We start from the raw sequence: 26145 nt of genomic DNA, 5'->3' as shown, positions 1-26145 counted from the left end.
AATCAAAACTGGATGCCTTTCTGGAAGGTCAATCACAAGTTACTGGGCTGGGGTAACTGGATGAAATTTAATGGCCTGTAAGGAGGTAAGACTAAATGATCAAGTGTTGTCTTCCACCTTTAAAAATCTAGGAAAACAATTCAAAACCATACACTAATGAGGTGGTATAGTAGTTACAAAAAAAAATAAAAATAGAAAGAGCAATTTGTATTTAAATACTTTATTTTCATCTCACAAAAGCAACAGTGTTTGCAGTATACATGCCTTTTCATCAGTGCCAGTTATATGCAAACAAGTTTATCTGAAATATAAAGAAAATACGCTCCCCACCCCATCCAAATGGAACAAAACAGATCTGCACATGTGTATGCATTACACATATATACACATACACTATTTCAAACCCGCTTTCCCCACCACCATCACCTAAAGGCAAATATTGTACAACCTGGAATTTCACCACCCAAAGCTCACGTGATTGTACATTGTACTTGTATTTTAAGTATTTTAGAAATAGACAAGTGTTCACCCTTTACAAGTCCTAACAGTATTTAACTTTTCCAAAATAATTTGTAAGGGATCATTCTTCAGGACTATTTAACTTCATAAAGACTGGACTATAGGACTCTTGTCTGACTGCAAGTTTAGCAGTAGTTTGATGCAATTTGCTCTCAAAATACTCCATTCCCTAATTCGCTGAATAGGGAACATTATTGATCTTTAATAAGAATCCAAATTTTAATGCATTTAAATTCATTCAAGTGCCTATCTTTTCTCAATATTTTACTGCAATTTGCTAAATGCCACCATGGTCAACTCAAAAAAAGATGCCTGATCAAAACTAAGTTATCACGAATAAAAGTCTGTATTTCTACTTCAGCAACAGGTTTAAACAGAAAAACTAGAAGTTTAAATTCTTCAGCAATATGACCTAAGAGTTTAATGTGGTAAATTACATCTTTTTAAAACTTTCCAGGAATCATGTGAATCCATGCCTCATTAAAAAAAAATAACTAAATCTTCCAACATTTAGTGACATCTTAATTAAAAAAACAATAAAATATAAAAGTAAGTTTACTCAAGCATTTTCTTCTCTACAGTATAGCCAAATGTGAGAGAACAAACATTTACTATGTGATAGAGTGAATTAACTACATGAAACCTGATTCAGAAATATACAAAGAAAGCCAAAATACAAGCCTAGATGCATGAAATGCATACAAAAGTGTATGGTTAATGAGGCAGCATTGTTTTTAAATTTCAGAGTGCAATGAAAGATAACATCTTCCAGGGGAGGGGAAGACCAATCTGTTGGAAAAGGAATGTTCCATCTAATATAGAACAGGTAAAAGATATGCCATCATAATGCAGGATTCACTTCAAGGGTCAGACTTCCTGCAGCATATGGTCACTAAAAAACCCCAACATAATGAAGGCCATTACCATGTTCCTTAAAGCATTACTTTTACAATGCATGTCCAACATAAAATGCCTCAAGTGTTGCAAGATGCAGTGAGCAGGTGAAATGTAAATATTTCTATGACAAAACCCATCTCTTTGGCCAGGTACAAAATTAATATCACTCCTAGAGTAAAAGTGAGCTCTTCAGATTGACAATGCTGTTCAGGAAAAGGTGCAGGTGTTTTATGAAAGCAGGGTTTTACAAACTAAAATTTAGAGTGGGTTCAATTCAATAGTGATGAAGTACTTACTATGACGTGTATCATTGCTTATGGAAGCACATGCAACCTTGCTTCTGTACCGAGTTACTAGAAGATGTCAGATTGTGTAAATGCTGAAGTACAATTCTATATGCAACATACTTTCAATTCATGAAGGAATCCACAGTGCATATCCAAATTTGGCAAATTGCAATATCTCCAATTTCCACATGTTATCACGGTGCCCCTACAGTTTGCATCAGAAGAAGGCTGCTCTAGCGACTGGTGTTTTCAGCTTTCCCACGAGCAGGCAGGTGAACATTTGGAGGATGAGCATGTGCTTGCAGAAATTAGCTCAATGACTGGGATGGAGAGATACATTCAAGAGAGCAAACTAAGGTTTAAAATAGGTGACCAAGAACTTGAGTTATAGTATTGCTCTCAGAATTTGAGTTACTTTGTTAATGTCAAGGGGGACAAGATTGGGAATGCAACTGGAATATTGTGCTTGTGGTTTAATATCTAAAAATGAAAGCCTCCGGACTACTACAAATTGCCACCCTACTCAAAGGGTGTGGGGAGTGGGAAACAAAGTATCATTGACCTCCAATAGAACATGAATAGCACTAACACCTCTAGCCTAAAGAGTAAAAAAAACATAGCAGCGATGGAACAGGAGTTTTACTGTCCCACTGCAAAAAAGTATGGCCTCCTTTTATTCCAATCTCTAGGTAGAATATGATCTTGCATATCAGTGTAATATAATCCATAAGGCAGAGACTATTGCTACAATCAGATCTAAACAGCCACGTATTATCCATTTCAGGCTCCTTTTCTCCTCACAGCCTGATCCTTTCCATACTATGGAGTAAATTTAAGAAGCCAAAAAACTCATGAATCACAAAGTAAATGCAGGATTTAGCATTAATTAAATGAATTTGCAATTTTAATAAAATCAAAGATACATCAGCATGCAGACTGCTGTTTTCCAGGGATAAGCTAAAAACCCTCATTCTTTAGCACATTTCCCCCCCCCGGGTTAGGCTAATTTTACACGTGAAATGTCAAAGAAAATAAGACAATGGCCCAAGCCTTACACAGCCTCTTGTTCTATAACGTTTACCTGTAAACTATTATGGAATCGTAACAAGAAGTGTTTTGCTACAATGTGTGTGTTTCTTTTGACTGGAAGACAAAAGAACTGGTAAGATCCACTCAGTTCATGTAAAACATGCCTTGTGTCTTGATCCTTAGCCACGCCAATTCTCCTCAATTCCCACTGAGCTCTGGAAGAGATGAGGGTTCTTAGTGCTTTTCAGTATCAGGGCTTGATCCAACTCTACCGAAGTCAAGGAAAAGCTTCTCACTGAAGTCAATAGGAGCTGGCTCCCAAGTACATACTATGCACTCCAGAGAAGGACAAGTGATATTGAAAACATGAATCATGTTAAAAAAAAAAAGGTGAAAAACTCAGTTCACTGAGTGGCAAAATGAAACAATCCTGGGGGGGGGGGGGGGGGGGTTGGGGTTTAAAGCCGTGATTTTCCAAACTCTGTTTTTCAGTTTTTACTATATTTTGCACTCTAAAATGGAAGTGTGTGGTATTTCCTAATACAGACTACATTACCAGTAACATGTTTAAGCTCAATGGTAGAACATACTTAAAATCCCAGAGTTCGAATTGAGGAGATTATTATTAGTTCTCACTCCACAAAGTTTGACATCCATCATCTTTGCTGTTGTCAATGGGGAAAAAATTTAAAAGACCGGGGAAATGGAAAAAGGAAAAAAATACACAGAGAAGAATATACAGAGATGTAACTAACACATTAACTGGGGGCGGGGGAAAACATCACTGCACAATGCAGTTAATACAAGTGATTTGAGAACACAATGAATTAGGATTACATCTAATTCAATTACTGTGGAGGAGTACAAATCCACTTTCAGTGCATGCAAAATGCATTCATTTCCACTTGCTGACAGGGTTTTTTGCGCACCGAGGAGTAACATTCCTTTTCAAGGTTAGAACTGCAGAACTCATTTTTAAAGTAAACTACTAGCAAATTGAGGAAATTTTTCCCCAAACTTTTGTCAGAGAAGCACAAAATATGGAAATGAAACTGCATAGTTCAAATGATTTAGTACATACCTACTGATGAAAAGCCAACAAATACTATAATTTTCACTAGGTAGTTTTCACTAATCACCTACCTACCTCTCTTGCACATTACTATCACAATTTGCAGGTGAAAGTCATTATACATTTTAAAAACCAGAGCCTGCATTAAAATGGTGACAAATTCAAAGTGAAACCTGATTATGGCTGAAAATAGTCTCCCCACCTTTTGAAGAAAATTTTTCTCAGGGCTTCTCTCTGCACAAAATTTGCACTGGTTTAACTTAAATCCATTTAATTAACTGATGCAACTTGTTTGTTTGGATTCTCTTACATTGGTTTAAAACTTGTTATATCAGTTTGGCTGTACAGGAAAGTTTTCTGATGCAAACTAATGTGATGTTAGCCAGCTTTAAACAGGCATAAGAATATTCACACATTCTCTCTTTCCACCACTTTAACTAAACAGGTATAAAAATAATCTCTTTAGTTAAGGAGGTACAACTCTGTTTACACCAGGCCTCTAAAAGGGCCTTAAATGAGAATTGCTTTAGAAAAAAAGGCACACTGTATTGTGGCAATCCTGCCTTTTAGCCTATCATGCCGGATTTTAGGGCACTTGTTCTCAGAATAAGTTTTAGGCTTTGTCCCCAATAACTGTTGCATGATACCATCCAAATACAGACAAAAAGTTCCCCACTGCTGTGTTACACCAAGCAAGCATTACAGAGTAAGCAGTGTACACAAATCATACCAGTGATACTGAAAAATTAAGTGAAGAATATAAAGACCCAAACAATGCTTGGCACACATGTACCAAATGCAGGCCCTCCGCAAAGAGGAATGGTGAAAAGGATCAGTAGTCAGTCAGGGGTCAGTCCACCATCAGAACTAGTCTGGAGCAACTTCTCTATGGCATTTTGGAGTGGTGTGGAGGGGCACTGTTGCTCAGACATCAACAAAACAATATTAATAAATACAGTCTGGCAAATTGAACGTTTGATCCTTAAAAGTGCCTAATGAGTTAGGAGCACACTCCTCACTGACTTTCAGTGGGTCATGTGCTCCCAAGTCACTGAGATGCTTCTGAAAATCTCTCCCCTCCTAAAACATTCATATTTGCTATTTGGCTGTGTTTTCTTTCTATATAGTATCAGTAGCACCTGGCCACTTAATAGACAAAAATACATATAATAATAATAGCTGTATATTCTTATGTTTTTAGAACGTCTAGAAAAAACATTTTGATCATCAAAAGCTAAACCCAAAGCTACCAACAGTTTTGCATAAAGAACACTGATTAGCCAGCGCTCTGCAAAGAAAAAGCATCTCTCATGGCAGTTTTTTCCTTTGTTGCTCTCTTTTTCAATACTTACCCAGTGTTGAGAACAATAGGACAGGATTTCAAATGACAGGGTGTTTCAAATATAAAATTACTGTACTTATTAGTTATTTATGCAGCTGTTTGGTCTATAAATGAACACAGTTCCAGAATAAATAAATATCTACATCTGGCCCACAAATGACCAAAAGAAAAACAAACTTAGGTGAGATGTGCCCTGAGCTAACTAGAACCCCTAATAGTGCAAACAATGTTGCAGCGATGCCTGGTTTCACCCTGGCCTTTGCAAAAGCAACAGTTCACAAGCTCTCTTAATGTCTAACACACACACACACACACAGAGGCATTGTGTTCTCTACAGCCATTGCTGCAGCGCCGCTAAGTTCCTCTCCATCCACTTAATATTCAGCTGAATTGTCTCAATAGCCTCTTTGACACAGCGAAGTTGAGAAGTCTTCTCTGACTTGGACTCAAAGAAAGTTTTAACCTGCAGAGTAAGGAAAATGTGCATTTCAGGCTGAGAAATGTAGGCAGTTTCCAAGTTAAGAGTGTGCCACCTGCCCGCCCTCCACCCCCAGCACAAAGCACCAATCATCCACATTCACATCGTTGGCAAATCGCAAAAGAGGGCTGCTGAAATCTGGAGTGATTACAGCTCATGAGAACTGCAGCAATGATCTGTGTAGCTTCAATAAAATTCAACAAGAAATTCTGTATATTTGGTGGAATCCCCTATCTTTCACTCAAAGCACAATCAAGTTGTAGTCGTACAGCACTCAGAAATAAACTAGCTTTCTGGAGAAGGATTCTGTTCTTGTGACAAACGGGATTGCTTGAAATTATTCTATCTTCGGTACACTGAAAATCCACTTATCACTGGGGCATTTGACACAACAAAGTATGTAAATGCTAAAGCATATGAAAATATATTTTGTGTACAGGTAAGATTTGCACACATTATGCATGCATGTTTTTACTTGGGCAACTTTAAAGATTTTGACCTTTAACCCTTTCCCTAGAAGTTGACCATCTACAGAAGAAGCTATAGTGGCTTCTATGCCACCTTCTACCCTACTAAGCCACTGGAGTAGAAGAAGGTGTGGGTAAGGAAAACGGGGAGACAGCTGTGGCACCTCAGCAACTGGCTGATGCTCAACTGCCAGAATGACCTCTTAGGCTGCTGATAGCCTAAGTAAAATGCAGCGACCTTTGGGCTGCTCTATCATACACCAGAGATCTGGATAGGGTCAGCGGTTCTGGAAACAGAAAGACAAAGCCACCTTTGGCTCAGTCTCCTACTGGCATGCTCAAGTCGCAGTCTGCTAGGTTCATACAATCTGAGCCAAATGATCTCCAACATGGGTGATAGCCACAGACTTTCTACGTAACTTTGGGCAAGTCACTTCTCTGACTATTTTCCCATGTGTAGAATAGGGATACTAATAGTTATACACTATTGAAAAGGATCTTTAAATCTATGGTGAAATGCACTAAGTACATGCCAGGTATGGTATCAATAGCAAGTGCACAGAATTTTTTTGGGAGAAGCTAATGTTTAGGCAATAGTACTTTACACCACCAACCTCAAGTAGATGGGCCTCTGTTGAAAACTGAAAGGTTGACACAGTAACTATATTCTGGATAGCAAATGACCCCAAGTGGAATCTGAAATATAGAAGAAAAAATAAGGAAGAAAAAGTAGCGTGTGGTATCCAGTTTATGAACCAAGTGCACTTCGCATACTTTTTAAAAAGAAGACTTCAAACAACAAAGGGTAAAATTTGAAAATTACTTAATGGCTTTTGGTTTTGGTTTGTTTTTTTTGAAAAAGTGAATTTTCTGATACTGATCATCACATTGAGTTATTCTATCATATAGTAACACAATGTTTTTTTTGGGGAAAAACAGTTTAAAGTTGTAACACTTGCAACAAGCTGTGATGTTCCAAGAAAAGCAAGTCTATTTCTGAAGACGGGTTCCCCACACACACGCGAACTTTCAGTGTCTCCAAAAGGAAAAACACCTTTTCCCAATCTGTTTCAGAGCATGCTGAGAGACTACTGTGGATGCAAGATATTATTCACCATGGAATGAAGAACAATACATGCACCACTCTAATAGTTTCATACCACTGTCCCTTTAATAAGGACAGACTAATATTTTCTGAACCAGGCAACTGACGTGTAAGCCTAAGTCTCTGGGGGCGACAAACAACAATGGAAATTAACTACCTAAACCATTTTTTTGGGGGAAAAAATGGGACTTGGGAACTTTTGAAAATTTTATTCCAAGTTAGCTCAGTCTCTTATTTTGCGGTGGAAAAAATGCATGCACACAAATGCTGCACCTAACACTTCGTGCTAGTAATTAATTTAATAATTAAAGACCAAACAAACAATCTTACTTCCGTATAAGCTTTTCCCAGTTCTCTTTGATAAAGTCCCAGGCCAACAAGTGCCCAGGCAGACTTTGGCTGACAGTTGTTATGATATGCGAAAGTTCCTGTACCCTGATGAGGTCTCCCTCTAGACTTGCTTGCATTAACCTAAGAGACAAAACAGATCCAGTCAACTCAAAACTACTATACAAACATTTCACAGCTAGACTGCAGTGGCTCTCATAGGTTACTTAGCCAATTAGAACAGAGTATATGGTAGGTCAGAGGCTACTTACAGATATCTTAAGAAACTAGATGTAGTCAACTACCAGGGCCAATACCGCAAATTTCATTATTTACCTTTGGTTTCCAAATGCCACACAAGGGGCCCAATCCCATGAAATACAGAATAGCTTCAATGCCCATTTGAGTCATTTAATTCCCATCAAAGTGCCAGGGGTTCAGTGACTTTTGCATGGTCATAAGGGGAAACAAAATTCACTGGTAATCATGAGAAACTACACTAGTCCCACAGCACAGCAGTCATGGAAACCTTCCACAGTCTCTGCTACACCCTCCAGACAGTCCTCTGAAGTGGTCAGTGAACATAAATATGATGGCTGTAGGTGTTGGAGATAAGGTGCCTCTTAGTTCCTGCATAAAGCAAGTTCAAGATTTCATCCACACAGCAAGCAAATGCTATCTGAACTCTTGGTTCTTTCTTTGTTATGAAATAGGCCTGTACTTTGATGGCTTCACAGGATTTCTAATCTAAAGCAACTCCACACTGATCTTCCAAGAGTGCAAAGCTTTCAAGCTTGATTCTCCTCTTACTATACATTCCAAGCAGTGTAACTACACTGAATTCTAGGGAGTTTCTAATGATTTCCACCAGCGTAAGTGAGCAGAGTATCAGGACCGTTGCATTTGATTATATGGAATCCTGTTCCTGATGTGTTGGGGTGTAGAGGGGTGGTCACCCACTCTGGCCCTGAAAGGGTTACAGCCAGCCCTGGGAGAGGGCTGGGGCTGCGAGCCAAAGACTAGGCTGATGGGGAAGGCAGCCACAGCTGGGGCCATGCCCCATCAGGCCACAGCTGGACCTATAAAAGACTGTGGGCCACGAGCTCAGACACTCTCTCTCTAGCTTCTGAGAAAGAAGGACCTGGCTGCTTGGGAGCCAAGAAGGGTACCTGAGGTGCAGCAGTGCTGGGGAAGGGCAGAGGGAGCTGGGGAGCTCCAATTTGATAAAACCCCAGGCTGCAGGCCTTGGTGAAGGCCTATGAAAGGGTACTTGGGTTTACAGACTGCAGTCCGCCCCAGTGAGCGGGGGCTAGATGGTGACTGGCAGTAGCCACTGAGGCAAGGTGGGGATAGAGGGTTGGGTGTTCCCCTGGGTGGGGACACCCAGATTGTGGGTTGCTGAGGTGGGCAGAACCCCTGGGCAAAGGGCACCAGGGTCCAGGAGGGACACGGGGACCAGCAGCAGGCAAGACAGCCAGCCAGCAGAGGGCACTCTGGAGCTGGAAAAGAGCTAATTCCCTGGACAACCAGCAGGAGCCGCTACACCAGCAAGGCATTGCCTTGCTACAGCTACATTTTGCTTTAATAAGCAGAAGCCTACTAAAAAAAGTTTTCCTAGCACTATGTTTAGCCAATGTAAGAAAACCAGTCAAGTTATTTTAAGTGTTGAGGAGAAAAGCCACATTTCCAAAGAAGCAGGTTTTTTGGTTTTTTTTTTTTTTAAGTTTATACATTACATAATATTTTGAGAGAGACAAGGACAGTGAGGTAAAAAAAAAATCTTGTATTGGACCAATTTCTGTTGGTGAAAGATACAAGCTTTTGAGCTGAAGAAGAGCTCTGTGTGGCTTGAAAACTTGCCTCTTTCCCCAACAGAAGTTGGTCCAGTAAAAAAGTACCTCACTTCCCCTTTCCCCCGCCCCTCCCCCCATTGTGTCTCACATATTTTGGGAACACCACAACTACACCACCACAATCTTTTGGCATTTTCATACCAGATCAGTTTTCTAACATCTTCTGTGCTGGCTAGAGCTTCAAGCATTTTGTGCTTCTCAGCTTCAGAAACTGAAGATGTGTACATGCTTAAAAGGAACTCCCAGCCATCATCAGTTTTTGCTCCTGCTGTGAATACAGTCTTCATAACATCAGTAGGCAAACTACAAAAAAAAGTTACAAAACAAGAACAGGCCTGTATGAAACAGTATGGAAGAAACCACCACATCAAAGCTTTAGGCAAATAGCACAAGTGATGTCTTTTGCCAGAGCACTTAATTTGGTAGTAATAGTTTTGTAGGACCAGATTAATTCATTTCCAGAGAGACATCACTCAGATTCTAGGTAACTGGGGACGGCTGAGTTATAGAATACATGGAATCACAGTTAATCATGCAAAAGGCTCAGACACGCTATGATACAAAATCCACAATGACTCTCAGCAGAGTAAGTTCTGGAAGGTGAAAAGGTTAGCTTTGCAAGAACAGCTACAATGTGCTAACATCTGAATTTTTTAAGCTGTAAACTCAAGTGAGAATTATCTAGTAGGCATAGCAGTCACATTCAATAACACTGTGGATACAAAGTTTTAATTTCCAAAACAGAGGCTATGGCTACACTTGCACTTCAATGCGCTGCCGCGGCAGCGCTTTGAAGCACTAAGGCTACGTCTACACTACCCGCCGTATCGGCGGGTAGCGATCGATTTTTCAGGGATCGATATATCGCGTCTCATCTAGACGCGATATATCGATCCCCGAACGCGCTTCTATCGATTCCGGAACTCCACCGCCCCGAACGGCGGTGGCGTCGTCGATATGGAGAGCCCCGGACATCGATCCCGCGCCGTGAGGACGGGTAAGTTATCGATATAAGATGAATAACGTAGCTGAAGTTGCGTATCTTATATCGATTTTTCCCCTTAGTGTAGACCAGCCCTAAGTGTAGTCAAAGCGCCAGCGCTGGGAGAGAGCTCTCCCAGCGCTATCCGTACTCCACCTCCCTGTAGGGAATAATGTACAGCGCTGGGAGCTGCGGTCCCAGCGCTGGGGCTTTGACCACACTGGCGCTTTGCAGCGCCGCAATTTGCAGAGCTGAAGAGGGTGTGTTTTCACACCCTGCTGCAGCGCTGCAAATTTGCAAGTGTAGCCATGGCCATAGTTCCTCTTGTTTTATGCCATGCTATATTCAAAAGAAATGCTGTAAAAACTGCTGAATGAAGCATAGTCTCTGTACTTCAGTGGCCAAGACTAATTAGGATCTTTCTTCAAAACAAAGGTGGAGAAGCGACAGATACATAAACAGAACATGCTCAGACTAGTTTGTGCTTTACCTCTTTGTGCCATTGGAAGCCTTCCATTCATTAAACAGCTTGGTGGCAGTGGTGCTACAGTTTCCCAAGTCATGGGAGCAGGCAAAGGCTAGCACAGTAGACCGGAATTCTCGTTCAGATAAGGTCCCATTATCAGTCCAAGTCTGTTGATCAATTTTGCTTCCAAGTAGTTTTTCAACTCTGTCCTAGATGGTGAAAGACAGCGAGCAATACCAAGACACATTAAATTGCTCAGAGAGGAATTCACAAGCAAGATAAAGAACTAATTTAAGGATGTAAGATTGTGTAGACCACCCCCTATTTCTGACTCCTCCCTGTTTAAGCTACTCCCAATTAGACTACCATACACATAGCTAGTGGGTGTAAATAGATTTAAGCAGACTCTCTGCATCTGAATGTTAGGCCTCTAGTATGTCTGTAACCTGACAGTTTCATCCAGATTGGGACTAGTCAGCTTCAAGAACTTTTGAAATAGCAAACTCGGGTGTTTTCTCCCCATTTCTATAGCAGAAGAGGGCCTGGATTTTAAACAGTTTATTATTGAATATCTATTGCAGTAGCACAGAAGAGCCCCAATGATGGACCAGGACCCCCACTGCGCTAGGTACCATAAACAGAACACAAAAACAGTCCCTGCCTCAGAGTAAATTATTAACCTTTATTATTCAGGGCAGACTGACAGAATAGCCTTACAAATGTAAGGCAAGCCAATGAGATTCCTGAATGTTGGTCCATCAGAGTCTGACCAGAGAACGCAGTTGTGAATCAATGTTATGGGAAAATATTTCAAACACTGATATGGAGAAGAGGAAGACGTACCACTACTCTTGCTGCAAGATTCGGCATTCCTCTTTTTTCTACGAGGTCATAGATGAGACTCAGTTGGAACAGAGCTTGACTGATTGGTGCAGTGTAGTTCTCTTTCACTAGGTAATCAAGCAGATCAAAGGCCTTCAACAGAGACACCTTTCCTATACTAAAAGGTCAAAGAACACAAAAGGAATTAAAATGGATTCAAACAGACTTTCTGGCTAAAATGAAATCTTAAGGATGGCAGCTACCTTTGTACAAGACTCCCAATTAAAAAAAGAGCTCTCTCATGAGCTGGAAGCAAAAATATATAAAGTGTTACTGTTCTTGTAATAGAACAATGATGGCAACAATCATGCCTTTGATTAAGGGGCGGAATTAAAATAAGGTGAGGCACGGTGGTAACTGAAAGTAAGTGAAATTACTGGTTAAGGAAGCAGCTGTCACAGAAAGGCCACCCAGAGTTCTCAGCCTCATTCCAGCTGCAGAGCCAACAGAGGGGTACATAAATGTTTTAATGGCTCTCTCTCATTGTGTCAGAAGCAACTAGTTTACTTCTCTCAAGCACAACAGGTACTTTTCCTTTGATAGGACAAAATCACACGGCATTTCTCTCAGACTTATTAAAGAACATGTCGTCCTCCATGCCAACAGAACTAGCAGGTGTCCTTTACAATACAAAGGGATGAATGACGGCATTAAATGAATGGAGATCAACATCTGATGTTTTATCATTGAAACTTCAGCATCAATGATAGCGGATACTGAACAAAAGTATCTTTAAAGCATTCTTCTCCACAATGTTCTTAAGTATAATCCTTTGTCTTGCATGAACTTAAAATTAAAAAAGCTATACTTCCTCCCAATACCAAGAATTACCCCACAAGACTGAAGATATTGTTGATCAGGTGAGCTCGGTCTTTGGTACTCAGAGCAAAGGGATCTGTCTTCAACAGGTTAATGAGAGTATTCCAGTCATCTTCAGCATAGTGCACTATATAGTACCCATTCATGTCCACATTGAACTTTACCCACTTCACCTCCTCCTGAAGTTCAATGGTAGCTAGTTGAGAGAGAGAGAGAGAAAGGGTAGAGAGACCCACACAGTTATGCTGTTAATACTCAACATTTTAAAAACCTATTTTCTAATGCTGAGTGTTCAGAGTACGAAATGGTTTGGGCCCAGCTTACTCAGGAGGTAATTTCTCTTCCCATCTATACTATTGCAGAGAGTATCTGAGCTGGAAGCTCCCTGGTCATAAAAAGGAGCAGCAGTCAGCATGGTGTTCTGTGTGAAGGCCCCTTAACTCTGGATTGTTCTCCCCTTCTATTTGGGCTAATCAAAATAACCGGGCCATCATTTTCCACTAGTTACACCTGTGCATTCCTACAGAGTTCAATGGATCTGAATTACAACTAAGAATGTAAATAAGTCAGGAGACAGAAGGTGAATTTTAGCATCAAGGTTGTAATGTGGAGGAGGAGAGGGAATCCAGTTACAACATATGAGCCCTTGCAACCAAGAAACAGATTAGAAGGGAGAAGCCCTCTTTTTAAAGATTTATTTGGAGTATGGGTTGAACTGAGGGCAGTTTATATCCCACTGGAGATAAAAGGTGGCAATTTCTAAGTTGTGAACTGCACAAATGTGACAAGACTGAATAAAATGCAACAGTTTTAGACTAGACTCATGCTTTCCAATTTGGCAATACTGGCTGTGACCCATCCCTCAGGTATATTTGATAGCAGACTGACCTATCTAATTAAATATTAATTTAACTTTGAGAATAGTTATCCTAGGCTAAAATAAGTGGCATAATTTTACCATTAAAGTTTTAGGTTCAAGGGGAAAAGAAAAAAGATGTTCCGACTGATGTGTGTTAATATGGTAAAACAACCAAATTCCATTTGAAAAACACTGGTTTCCATACTTGCAGGAAACCAGCTTCTCATTATTATAATTTACCTGTGTGAGAGGAGGGAGGAACGAGGTAGCACATTAGCTTGATACATAGGAGTAGAGACAACCTAACACTGCCAGGAAGTAAAGGCCAATCTCAGAGCGATGTTATTTAATGTATTTCATTTGTTCAATCATGTATTACCATGAAGGATGGCTCACATCTCTAGGACCATATCAGCTGCCATTTTGAACACACAAGGCAAACTCAGCATGCACTGCAATGCAACTGTGTATGACATACCACAATGCAATGGAAATAAACATCACTGACTAATATGAAGCTTTCCTAGTAATCTTTCTGTCTAAAAATGAGGTGATTCAGACCAGCTGAATCTTCTCAAAATAAAAAGAACAAAACCTTTGCAAGTGTATTTCCACATCAAGCAGGTAGCGGTGGCAGGGAAGAATATAAATAGGAATTTTTAGGATAGTAAGTCTTGAAAATCTTGTAAGAAATTAAGCCGATTCAAAAACAGAAGTTTGCTTTCTCTCTCTCAGTCACACTCACACACACACACCCATACCTCCACCCCTTTGGTTCGGTCTCCCAAAAAACCCACCCACATAATAAACCTCTGTCTAGAGCTCAGTCATCATTTGAGTGAACATGATATTTCTGTGACTCACAATGCTCAACACTATGTGAAAGACAGGACATGATCAAGTCACAAGTCAGTAAAGATCACAGAATTATATCTGTGACATGGTGAGATGTCTATCAAATTATTGATTCCATTTTGTATTATGTGCTGAACACAAATCTAAACCTTACCCAAGGGCAGCTTACTGTATTGCTTTCCAGACAGTACCCTGCCCAGAAAGATGCTGACAACTTCTTGAAGAACTCTCAGGACCTAGCTAGAGCTGGTCAGAAAAAGCTTTGATGGGCCAATTTTCCACCTGCAAATGCAATTCCATAAAAATCTAAGTGTTTTGCAAAATCACATCAATTTTTCCAAAATTTTGTTTAGCTGGACATTCAAATAAAAAATGCCAATCATGTCAAAATGTCCCATTTGGCATATTTGGAATGAAACTTTTTTTTTAAATGACCTTTAAATTTCACAGGGTTTATAATTTGTATTACATAATGTAATTTTTTTTTAAAAAGAAGTTTTGCTTGGACTCAATGGACTTTTTCCCCCAGAATTTTCTTTTGGAGATTTTGAAGTCTTCAAGTTTTGTTATGGTTTGAAAAAGCCAAATTTCAAAATCTTGAAATCCTTTGTGAAGAATAAATTTTTATTCTCTCCCAGATCTACAACATGCTCTATCATCCCAGAACACTAAACTTTTGACACTAAACTTGGAGGAGTGGTAGATACGCTGGAGGGTAGGGATACGATACAGAGGGACCTAGACAAATTAGAGGACTGGACCAAAAGAAATCTGATGAGGTTCAACAAGGACAAGTGCAGAGTCCTGCACTTAGGACGGAAGAATCCCATTCACTGTTACAGACTAGGAACCAAATGGCTAGGAAGCAGTTCTGCAGAAAAGGACCTAAGGGTTACAGTGGACGAGAAGCTGGATATGAGTCAGTGTCCCCTTGTTGCCAAGAAGGCTAACAGCATTTTGGGCTGTATAAGTAGGCGCACTGCCAGCAAAAATCGAGGGATGTGATCATTCCCCTCTATCTGGCATTCGTGAGGCCTCATCTGGAGTACTGTGTCCAGATTTGGGCCCCACACCACAAGAAGGATGTGGAAAAATTGGAAAGAGTCCAGCAGAGGGCAACAAAAGTGATTAGGGGGCTGGAGCACATGACTTATGAGGAGAGGCTGAGGGAACTGGGATTGTTTAGTCTGCAGAAGAGAAGAATGAGGGGGGATTTGATAGCTGCTTTCAACTACCTGAAAGGGGGTTCCAAAGAGGATGGATCTAGACTGTTCTCAGTGGTACTTGATGACAGAACAAGGAGTAATGGTCTCAAATTGCAGTGGGGGAGGTTGAGGTTGGATATTAGGAAAAACTTTTTCACTAGGAGGGTGGTGAAGCACTGGAATGAGTTACCTAAGGAGGTGGTGGAATCTCCTTCCTTAGAGGTTTTTTAAGGTCAGGCTTGACAAAGCCCTGGCTGAGGTGATTTAATTGGGGATTGGTCCTGCTTTGAGCAGGGGGTTGGACTAAATGACTTCCTGAGGTCCCTGCCAACCCTGATATTCTATGATTCTATGAACTAGAAACAGTGGCTAGACTACTTAGACCCAAATCACCTGGAGACACATGGGACCCTGCAATTGGATCCATTTGTAACAGACTTGTGACCACAGAGTGGGATATGGAGCCAGAGACTGTAACCTTAAAAAACAAAAACCCCAAACTGCAAACCATGGACAAATAGCATCTTGGAACAAAAGATATAAACACATTACTAAACTATAGACAAATTTAGAGACCAATTACAGAACAGTTTATTATTTAAGAGGATTACCTAACCTTTCTGGAAAAGAAAATGTCACAGAATTGAAAGCCATCACCAATGCTGTATATCTACACTGACTAATTATACAAATAAGCCTTCTAGAAGAGGAGGCAGTTAGAAAAAAAAAGACCAAAAATAAATCTTGCTAAAATGAGCAACCCAGACTTGTCTGACAGTGCAGTCAGTATTTCAGAGGTCTGCCTGGAGAAAAATACTGAAGACAGAGAGCGTGTCTTAGTTGAAAGGGTTCCATGGTGTAAAGTCAGGCTAGCCGTGGAGACCAGGCGGTGGGGGAATAAGACAGCTGCAAGATAATGGTAATATGCTGTTATCAGAGAGAATGGAATGCAGGCAGACAGGCAAGCGGTGCAAAACTAGAGGAGAGTTACTGTTTAAAGATTCTACAGATCTCACATATGGGGTTCCCCTCCCCCCAGTTCCTGAAGTGACCTGGGGACATGCATGACGGAAAAAGGCATTCAAAAGCAATAACTATTCTTTGTTCATCAATGAACATTGAGGCTGACTATTTTCTTGACTAATGGGTCTGACAATGTGAAGAACATGCACACAAGTTAACACCTCGGTTTTCCCACAGATTATTGGGCTGTAAACTACTTTTCAGCCAACATCTCAAATAGCAGAGGTCCAGAAACAATTAAATGAGATTTTGTAAATCAAATTGTGAAAATTAAATTTAAAAAAAACCATTAGCTGCTTAAATTACTGTACTTTTAACAGTCATTTTATGGAAAATGACCACATTATACCAAAATAGCTATAAAGGTTTCAAGATCGGCATTAAGCATTCAACTTCAATTTTGTATGGTTTATTTGAAGCAATAGAGATGGAGGAGACATTTTTACATAGTATGTCATCATGAAATGTAATGAGTGTAATGGATAGGGGGAGGGATCAGTATGATAGTAGGATTAATGACATTTTAAAAGATCAAATTCTCAGCTGGCGTACAGTAAATCAGCAAAGATCCACTGATGTCCCTGTTTTACTGAGTAACAATCACTTTCATCATTAAAAAGAAAGTTAATCCAGCCCTCTGACAGATTAGCACTGCAGCAAAGAAAAGGTGGGGAGAACGTGGGAAGGTTCCAAGTTCTAGACTGCCATACATTAAAAAAAGTGTTTAACCAAGTAATTATTTTATGCCACAAAACAAAAGTAAATAATATCATCAGAGGGGGAAATACACCTCCTCAGAGTCATGTTGGCATGTCAATCTACCAGGGCTGATTCCCTTAAGTACACACTGCTCAGAGCCCACTCTACTTCCTCAAGGCCCCTCTCCCCAACCTGTCAGCTTGCAAAAAGACCAAGTCCTGTTTACTCCCTGTATTGTCATGATGAATTAATACACTCCTGACATCACTGCCACTGAATGCTAAGTACTCCAGGCATGCTCAGCACCATTGGTTCCTAACCGTATTCTTATGTGATAAAGCCAGCCTAAAGCAACCATGCCTACAAAAGTGATTAAAATTACCCTGTTCTCTGTTCCCTATGGTATCTTCCCAGTTATATTCTCCTCTGCAAGTACTTTATACCATCCACACCATTGGCCTCAAACCCTACTCAGGTGTGTGCAAACAAAGGCTGATCCACAAAACTGAAGTAACCTGCTTTCACTGTACATCCTAGCTACAGAGGCTTCAAGTCACATACCTGACTTCTGGTCCAGTAAATATGCGTAAGGACAGAGGAAAGGGCTGCAACTGCTAGTAGTGTAGGAGAGAGGAATATGCCACAGATAACTGTAAGAGAAAAATTATATTTAAGACTTATACAGTAGTCTAGCTTTATGTAATAGGTCACATCCAATACAATCAGTTTTGCTGTTTGTCTCGCCTTTTTTTTTTTTTAAATTGCTTTAACATATTATGGCATTTCAACAAAATAATGTTAAGAGATCTATTATATGCCCCCCATCATTACAGTATCCGAGTAATTCTCATACCATTTTTAATCACATCTCCTCTGTTCCTCACCTTACACATGGAGAACTGAGGCACAGAAATATTAAGCCACTTGTCCAAAAGAATTAAAGGAAATCTGTGGCAGTGCCACAAATTGAACTTGAGGCACTTCAGTCCCAGTCTAGCGTTTTACCCACAAGACAACCTTCCTCTCTGAAGTTTTATATGGGATTTATGTAAAAAGTAAAAGGTCACGTCCCAAATCCCTCTAAGAGCACAAGCAGTTACACAAGCCAAGAATTCAAGATAATCCCATAGTAGAAGAGTAAATAATATCCTCATCTTCCAATTAGGGCTGTCGATTAAATCGCAGTTAACTCGCGATTATTATTTTTTTTGAGTTAATCGCAGTTTTAAATCACATTGTTAAATAGAATACCAAGTGAAGTTTATTAATTTTTTGATGTTTTCAACATTTTCATATATAATTGATTTCAATTACAACAAAGAATACAGAGTGTACACTGCTCACTTTATATTTATTTGCACTATAAAAAAAATTTCAATTCGCCTCATACAAGTACCGAGTGCAATCTCTTTATCATGAAAGTGCAATTTACAAATCTAGATTTTTTTGTTTTGTTACATAACTGCACTCAAAAACAAGACACTGTAAAACTTCAGAGTCTACAAGTCCTCTGAGTCCTACTTCTTGTCCAGCCAATTGCTCAGACAAACAAGTTTGTTTACATTTATGGGAGATAATGCTGCCCACTTCTTGTTTACAATGTCACCTGAAAGTGTGAACAGACGTTCTCATGGGACTTTTGTAGCTGGCACTGTCAGGTGTTTATGTGCCAGATATGCTAAACATTCGTATGCCCCTTCATGCTTTGGCCACCATTCCAGAGGACATGCTTCCATGCTGATACCGCTTGTTAAAAAAAAAAAAATGCATTAATTAAATTTGTGACTGAACTCCTTGGGAGAGAACTGTATGTCTACAGCTCTGTTTTACCTGCATTATGCTATATATTTCATGTTATAGAAGTCTCGAATGATGACCCAGCATGTTTTCGTTTTAAGAACACTTTCACTGCAGATTTGACAAAACACAAAGAAGGTACCAATGTGAGATTTCTAAAAATAGCTACAGCACTCAACCCAAGGTTTAAGAATCTCAAGTGCCTTCCAAAATCTGAGAGGGATGAGGTGTGGAGCATGCTTTCAGAAGTCTTAAAAGAGCAACACTCCAATGCGGAAACTACAGAACCCGAACCACCAAAAAAAGAAAAATCAATCTTCTGCTGGTGGCATCTGACTTAGATGATAAAAATGAACATGTGTCGGTCCTCACTGCTTTAGATCGTTATCAAGAAGAACCCATCATCAGCATGGACGCATGTCCTCTGGAATGGTGATTGAAGCTTGAAGGAACATATGACTCTTTAGCACATCTGGCATGTAAATATCTTGCGACGCTGGCTACAACAGTGCCATGAGAATGCCTGTTCTCACTTTCAGGTGACATTGTGAACAAGAAGTGGGCAGCATTATCTCCTGCAAATATAAACAAACTTGTTTGAGCGATTGGCTGAACAAGAAGTAGGATTGAGTGGACTTGTAGGCTCTAAAGTTTTACATTGTTTTGTTTTTGAATGCAGTTTATTTTTGTACATAATTCTACATGTTTAAGTTCAACTTTTATGATAAAGAGATTGCACTACAGTACTTGTAATGGGGGAATTGAAAAATAGTATTTATTTTGTTTTTACAATGAAAATATTTGCAATAAAAAATATAAAGTGAGCACTGTACACATTATATTCTGTGTTGTAACTGAAATCAAGATATTTGAAAATGTAGAAAATATACACAAATATTTAAATAAATGGTATTCTATTATTGTTTAACAGCGCAAATCAATCGTGTAATTTTATCTAGGGCAAACCCACTGAGGGGAGGGAAAATGGGTTGTACACCAATTTCCACAACAAATCACTATAAATTATTCACCTGAAAAGTCATCCTTCAAGAGCTATTCACCTAAGTGCAACTCCAAAGGGACATCCATGGAAAACCCAGGAAGATAGATGTACAAAACCAACCTTCCAATCCTCATAAAGGCGAGTGGTTTTTTAGGGCCTAATTTTGTGTGATGTGAAGTGCCCTCAACTCCCCATTAAATCTCAACTGTGGTAGAGAAAACCAGGGTCTGCAGTTTGAGAATGTTCTTGTCTTGTTAAACAACAAGGATAAGGTGCCTGGTAATGGAGTACATTTGACAAACAGATTTTTGCAGTTATCAGTTGCTTCATATTTGCACCAGTATCTAACCACCCATAAAAAAAAAAAAAAAAAAAAAGATGTTTATTGCCATGTATTCCTCCACTACTATGAATATTATTTCTAAACAAGGAATCTTTAGCTATTAACGGACACACACAAATGCTAATTTATGGTCAGTCTTAACTTTTGTAAGGGGAAGAGCTTCCTTATCCACAGTCTATACTGTCCTCTGTCAGCACTCACCCTGCAGATTTGGCCTGGTAGGAAAATGTGCAGGTTCAAGAAGAAAAAGTTTCCTGGTCCTTTAGACACCACCAGCATTTCTCTGCAGAATGCTACTTCATTTGCTAACTCCTCTCATCTACCTTCTATCTCATCCTCATATACCCATCCTTTATGGGCCCCAACTACTTGAGCTTGAAGATTAAACACTGCAACTACTTGACATTTTTTTTCCACTTTAAATAGGAAAATGAATCCAAACATAATCCTGACAGTTGTATGATTAACTCCAGTGCACAACAGGACAAGCCAATTAAAAACCATCAGAAAAATGAATACATAAAATTTACCGTATTTTCCGGCGTATAAGGCGACTGGGCGTATAAGACGACCCCCTAATTTTACAGTTAAAACATAGGTTTTGGCCTATACTCGCCGTATAAGACTACCCCCCCTTCCGAGGGGGGGAGCCCAGAGCCTTTTAAATCCCAGCCACGGCCGGGAGTCAGAGGGCTCTGGGCTGCCCGCTGCGGCGGGGAGCCCAGAGCCTTTTAAATCCCAGCCGCGGCCGGGAATCAGAGGGCTCTGGGCTGCCTGCTGTTTATACCCGGCGTATAAGACGACCCCCGATTTTTGGGGGTTGTTTTTTAGTATAAAAAGTCGTCTTATACGCCGGAAAATACGGTAAGTTATGATGAACTCTGTTCCGAGAAAAAGCAATGTAAGGTCTATTTCAATTGCTGACCTGGAAGCAGACAGGTGAACTGCTGTCTCTCACTTCATTTATAACTACCTGCTCTTTAGAGAAGAGTGTGTCAAAGTGCAAGGAACATGCACTTTGAAGACAGTTAAATTGCACGAAAGTAAAAGGTAAATATTTTCTGAGTGCTGGGGGAGAATAACCTTGCATCTGACGTCCAATTTTCTGATTCCACACTGCGCAAGAATCTCTCCTGCTGGACATAGAGACTCTTTCCTTTTCTTTTAACAGTTACTAAGGGAAATCCTTTCTGCAGAATCCAGGTTTTCATCAGTTTTTTTACATCTAGTGTTCCGTTTGTGATCTGTAAAACACAAAAGACATTCACTTTCAACAGGAAGATAATGGGTATTCTTCATTTCTTTGTCAAATTCTATCCTCAGCTTACCACACAAGAGCCATCTTGAAACTAGTGCTAATGTAAGTAGCAGGTTAAGCCCCTGTATAGAATCATTCTGTATTGGCTTGCCAATTTTGTTAGCAGTCACTGAGGTGAACAAGTGTTTTATCTTCTTGAATGGAAGAGATCCAAGCGACAACCAAATAAAGAGAAACATGGGAATGCCAAGCAGGCTAAAGTAGGAATGGACGGAGGAAAACAGAGCAAGTAATTTATGGATTAATTTTAAGGGGGAGGAAGGGGCTGTGTGTATGCACCGGGGTCAGCCTACCTGGAACAACTTGCAGGACCAGGCTCTAAAGGAAAAAGGAAGTTTATCACTGTTCAAATCACCTATATTACTTGCTATTCTGTCCAGCTCTCTTCTTCAGCTGCCCTCACTATCCATCTGAAATTCGAGTTATTGGTCTATGCCTACAAGGATCTGCACATCCTACACTTATGGAAGAGTCCTATAGAATTGCCTAGGGATTAACAATTCTATTGAGTTTTTAACCCAAGGGAAATAATTCTCTGTAAAAAGCTTTTGTTAAAATTTCTAGAGAAAGCTCATCATTCGTTCTTAAATTATTTACTTTTTAATTGATTAGGGGTTGATGTCAAAAGGGCATTTCCCAGCTCCCTCTCATTTCATTCACCCTCCTCTTCCTCCCACCCCCACCCTAGTTGACAAAACTCCCCCTTATGCTCTCTGTGTCCTTCCTACACTTGTAAAACCTTCTCTGGCGCAGTCTGCCCACTCTCCACTTTCTTCTCCTCAAAATACACTTTACCCAAGAGACCTACTAATCCTAGTCCACCAGCAAAGTGCTTGTTTAATTAAACAAAGAAAATATCATGGAACTAACAATGCTCGTTACCACCATCAATCTTCTTGCTTTCTTACATCCCATCTCCTTTGTTTCTGTGTTGTCTGCTTAGATTGCAAGCCATATAGGGCAGGGATCAAGTCTTCTTGCATGTCTGTACAGTATCTTGATGGTCTACAGTGTCTAGGCACCATGCAAGCCGATGTAAATTGTGTGCCACTGAAGCCCCCACCCAGTTCCAGGAAATCACTGAAGTGTAAGTAATGCTCTTAAAAATTAATATCTGAAATTTTCAGCAAGCTAACACTGATCTATGTTCTTATCTGGCTTCTATCACTAGAGCATCTCTTAAATCCAATAAAAGCAGGAAGGACTCCAACAAGGGAAATAATTTCTTTCCTCCCACAGGAAGTGACTGAAGAGTTTATTTTCAGTTTTTCTTTTAAATGCTTTAAAAAGAACCTCCTCTTCTCCTTTACCCCAGTTCTTGAGGCTATAGTAGGAGGCTAGAAGAAAGAAATGGATTTTCCATTTTGCTCTAAAGACAATGATGTTTATGATCAAAAGGAAACCAGATTTTATGGTTGGGATTTTCAGAAGTACTCAGCTTTGGCCTAACTGCTCCCACTGAAATAAATGGAGAGAGTTAGGTCATTGCTGAGTATTTTTAAAAGTCCAACCCAGTAAGTATCATTGGAGGAACAGAGATTCAAGCTTTTCTTCTGTACAAGGGCCCAAATTCTACAGATGTTTAAGCACATGAGTAATTTTATTCATCTGTCTAGTCCATACTGACATCAGTGAGACTACTTATGTGGGTGAAATTATGCATATGCTTAAGTGCCTGTAGGCTCAGGGACTATAGCGTAACACTAGTATTATGATAGTTATGGTTCTGAATACCTTTCCCATTCCACTTATGCACTCTTTTTAAAATAAGATGGGGGAGAGGAGGGCTAGCAAGTTTGGCAGGCTCTCTTCTAGGCACAAGTGTTGCTCATTTATGTTTGTGCACCTCCGCACAGAATTTTGGAATGAGTGACCATGAGCAGAGTGACTGATAAACCAGGTCTTTTCAATATATGATCTTATTTAGCAGCACTAATATAAGGAAATAGAAAATGTCTTTGATTTTCACATCTCATTATAGTCCGTCATGCAAAAACCAAAACTAAGAATACCCAAGATGGTTACCTCATTCATGCTATCCCACAAATCATCGCTCCGGGTGGATCTGTAGCTGTGATTATGCAAGTAATTCTCAATCCCAGCTTGAAAACTATCATGTTTGATATACTTTTTCAGCATCAACAAAAGGGAAGCTCCCTAAAAAAAAAGTTTGTAAGAGGAAAAAAAGTTTAAGAACCCGATTCAGGAGAAGCATGTACAGATTACAAGACTGTCAGTACCACTGGCTTTAGGAGATAATTTAGGAGAGAATAATTGAAATTCCGTCCCAGGGAGTTTAGTCTGAATGCAATTATTTTGAAAGTGTAAGTTGCTTAGGAAAAAGGTTTACAGATTAAAAAAAAAAAAAACACAATCCAATCAAGTTTCACTGACATTAACTTAGTTTGAAAGAAAGACTTTCTAATTAGTACCATGTGAAAGAAATGGCGTTCTAGTGGATGCATTGTCCATGGTTGTCAGATTTCATTAATAATACTGTTAAGTGCTGTACCTCACCACCCTTGCTGGTATTAAATACTAATATGTAAGCAACTACACAAGAATGATACAGCCAAACAGCAAGCACAAAAGAAAACGAGATACGTCAGTAAGTTAAAGCAGGGACGAGAAATGCCAACAAGTATATTTACAGATGCTGCCTGTTTAAAAGCTTGAAAAGCACATGAAAATATTTTGTAAAATAAGCCTTTCAAACTGCTAAGTCTGCATAGAGCTGAATATTATTTTTAGAGCTGTTTCCATCAGTGAAGTCATGGAGCAATTCATGTCTGTGGACAGACCTGGGGTTTTACTCAGTTGAACACTAGGATCCTCCATGGAAACATTCCTGTATCACAGCAAAACCCAGTCAATAAATGGCCCAAGGATCGACAGATTGCAGCTAAAGTGACACTGACCCTGAATAGTTTATGTACGTCACACTGTTGGTACCAAAACATACATTTGAGAAAGAATAAAGAAAACGGAAAGACCTTCAGCGAACTCGAGCTATTTAACATTTGTGCCTTTGTCTACACTGGCAAGTTTCTGCGCAGCCAAGAAGCTTTCTGCATTGTAACTCCCAAGGTGTACATGCTGCCAAGCCACTTAGTGCACAGAAACCGCGCAGTTGCACTGCTGTAAAAAAGCCACCTCGATGAGAGGTACAGCTTTCTGCACCAGGACTACAGCGCCGCAGTGCCAGTGTAGACACTAAGGTCCATTACAGCGCTTCAATTGGCCTCCGGGAGGTGTCCCACAATGCCTGTTCTCACCTCTCTAGTCATCAGTTTGACCTCTATTGCCTTGCCCTCAGGTGAGCAACCGCGAGCCCCACCCCTTAAATTCCTTTGGAATTTTTCAAAAGTCCCCTTCCTGTTTGCTTGGTGACACATGCAGTGGTCTCAGTGCATCTTTCCAGGTAACCATGCCTGCTCCATGCACCAGGCGATACCCCGCTTGGAGCAATGCCGAGCTGCAGGACCGCATCAGCATTTGGGGACAGGAGGCTATCCAGTCCCAGTTGCGCTCCAGCCAGGATCAAAGAGAAGGAGCTGCACAACGCCTACCACAAGGTGCAGAAGGTAAAACGCAGCTCCGGTGCTGTGCCCACAAGCTGCTGGTTCTACAAAGAGGTGGACATGATACTCGGTGACGACTCCATCTCCACTGCGGAGGCCCCTGTGGATACTTTGGTGGCTCACGTGCCAGACGAGAGTAGACAGAGCCAGGAGGAGGAAATCTTGGATGAGGATGTGGAGGGGGACCCAGAGGCAGAGGATGACTCGGATGTCAGAGATGCATGCAGCCAAGCCCTCTTCTCTACCCTGGAGGAGGCTAGCCAGTCACAGCTGTTGGAACTTGGCGAAGCGCAAACAGGAAAGGAGGCCTCTGGTAAGTGGCTTTGATTCTGGGAATCACTGAAGCGAGTTGTTGTGGGCAGGAGGGTTGGAGAAAGCAGGCTTGTCTCTGTATGATGCGTGTACCACCATATGCCTAGTCTGAGCAGTCTAACAGGGTGTTTGACTCCCTCACTTCATGGGAATCTCCTTCACCTCTCCACGATAATCTAATGGAGATACCGGAAAATCCGCTGCCGCAGGTTCTTTGGCAGAGCTGCTTTGTTTCTTGCTCCATTAATGGTAACTTTCCCATGCCATCACTGGGGGGGGGGGGGAGACTACACGGGACCATTGCTGCACACAGGCGAGCCGCATAAGGGCCAGGGTGGAAGCTGCAGTCTTGGAGAAGACCCTCCCTTGACTCCCTGCTCACCCTCAGCAGCGAGATATCTTCCATAATGAACACAACCTGTGGAAAATGTGGGGACAGGAATGATTATAAGGGCCCCCCTACACTGCTGGCTCCAGGGCTGCCCAGAGAATTCCGGGGGTCCGGGGTCTTCGGCGACGGGGGGGCCCTTCCCTTCCGGGACCCGCCGCCGAAATGCCCCGAAGACCCGCGGCGGGGCCCCCCCCGCCCCCTAATTACTGCCGAAGCGGGACCCGCCGCCGAAGT

General features: G+C 40.7%; 1 protein-coding gene across 4 annotated transcripts in view; it reads right to left on the bottom strand.

Moving 5' to 3' along the window:
• Positions 1-496: 496 nt before the first annotated feature.
• Positions 497-26145, bottom strand: part of LOC120407783 (leucyl and cystinyl aminopeptidase) — a 94709-nt gene continuing 69060 nt past the window's right edge. For all 4 annotated transcript variants that reach the window (XM_039543853.1, XM_039543855.1, XM_039543852.1 and 1 more), the window contains exons 9-18: positions 23653-23784; positions 21393-21553; positions 17728-17816; positions 12538-12721; positions 11668-11824; positions 10849-11033; positions 9518-9679; positions 7527-7667; positions 6706-6787; positions 497-5609 (exon numbers count right to left, since the gene is read on the bottom strand). In XM_039543853.1, coding sequence (XP_039399787.1) covers positions 5478-5609; positions 6706-6787; positions 7527-7667; positions 9518-9679; positions 10849-11033; positions 11668-11824; positions 12538-12721; positions 17728-17816; positions 21393-21553; positions 23653-23784 — 1425 coding nt within the window. In that variant the 3' untranslated portion in view covers positions 497-5477. The remainder of the gene's footprint in view (positions 5610-6705; positions 6788-7526; positions 7668-9517; positions 9680-10848; positions 11034-11667; positions 11825-12537; positions 12722-17727; positions 17817-21392; positions 21554-23652; positions 23785-26145) is intronic.

This window comes from Mauremys reevesii, linkage group 6 (genome assembly GCF_016161935.1).
Source record: "Mauremys reevesii isolate NIE-2019 linkage group 6, ASM1616193v1, whole genome shotgun sequence".
Taxonomy (NCBI): Eukaryota; Metazoa; Chordata; order Testudines; family Geoemydidae; genus Mauremys; species Mauremys reevesii.
Note: the sequence above shows the minus strand (reverse complement) of the source record. Positions and strands in the feature narration are given on the sequence as shown.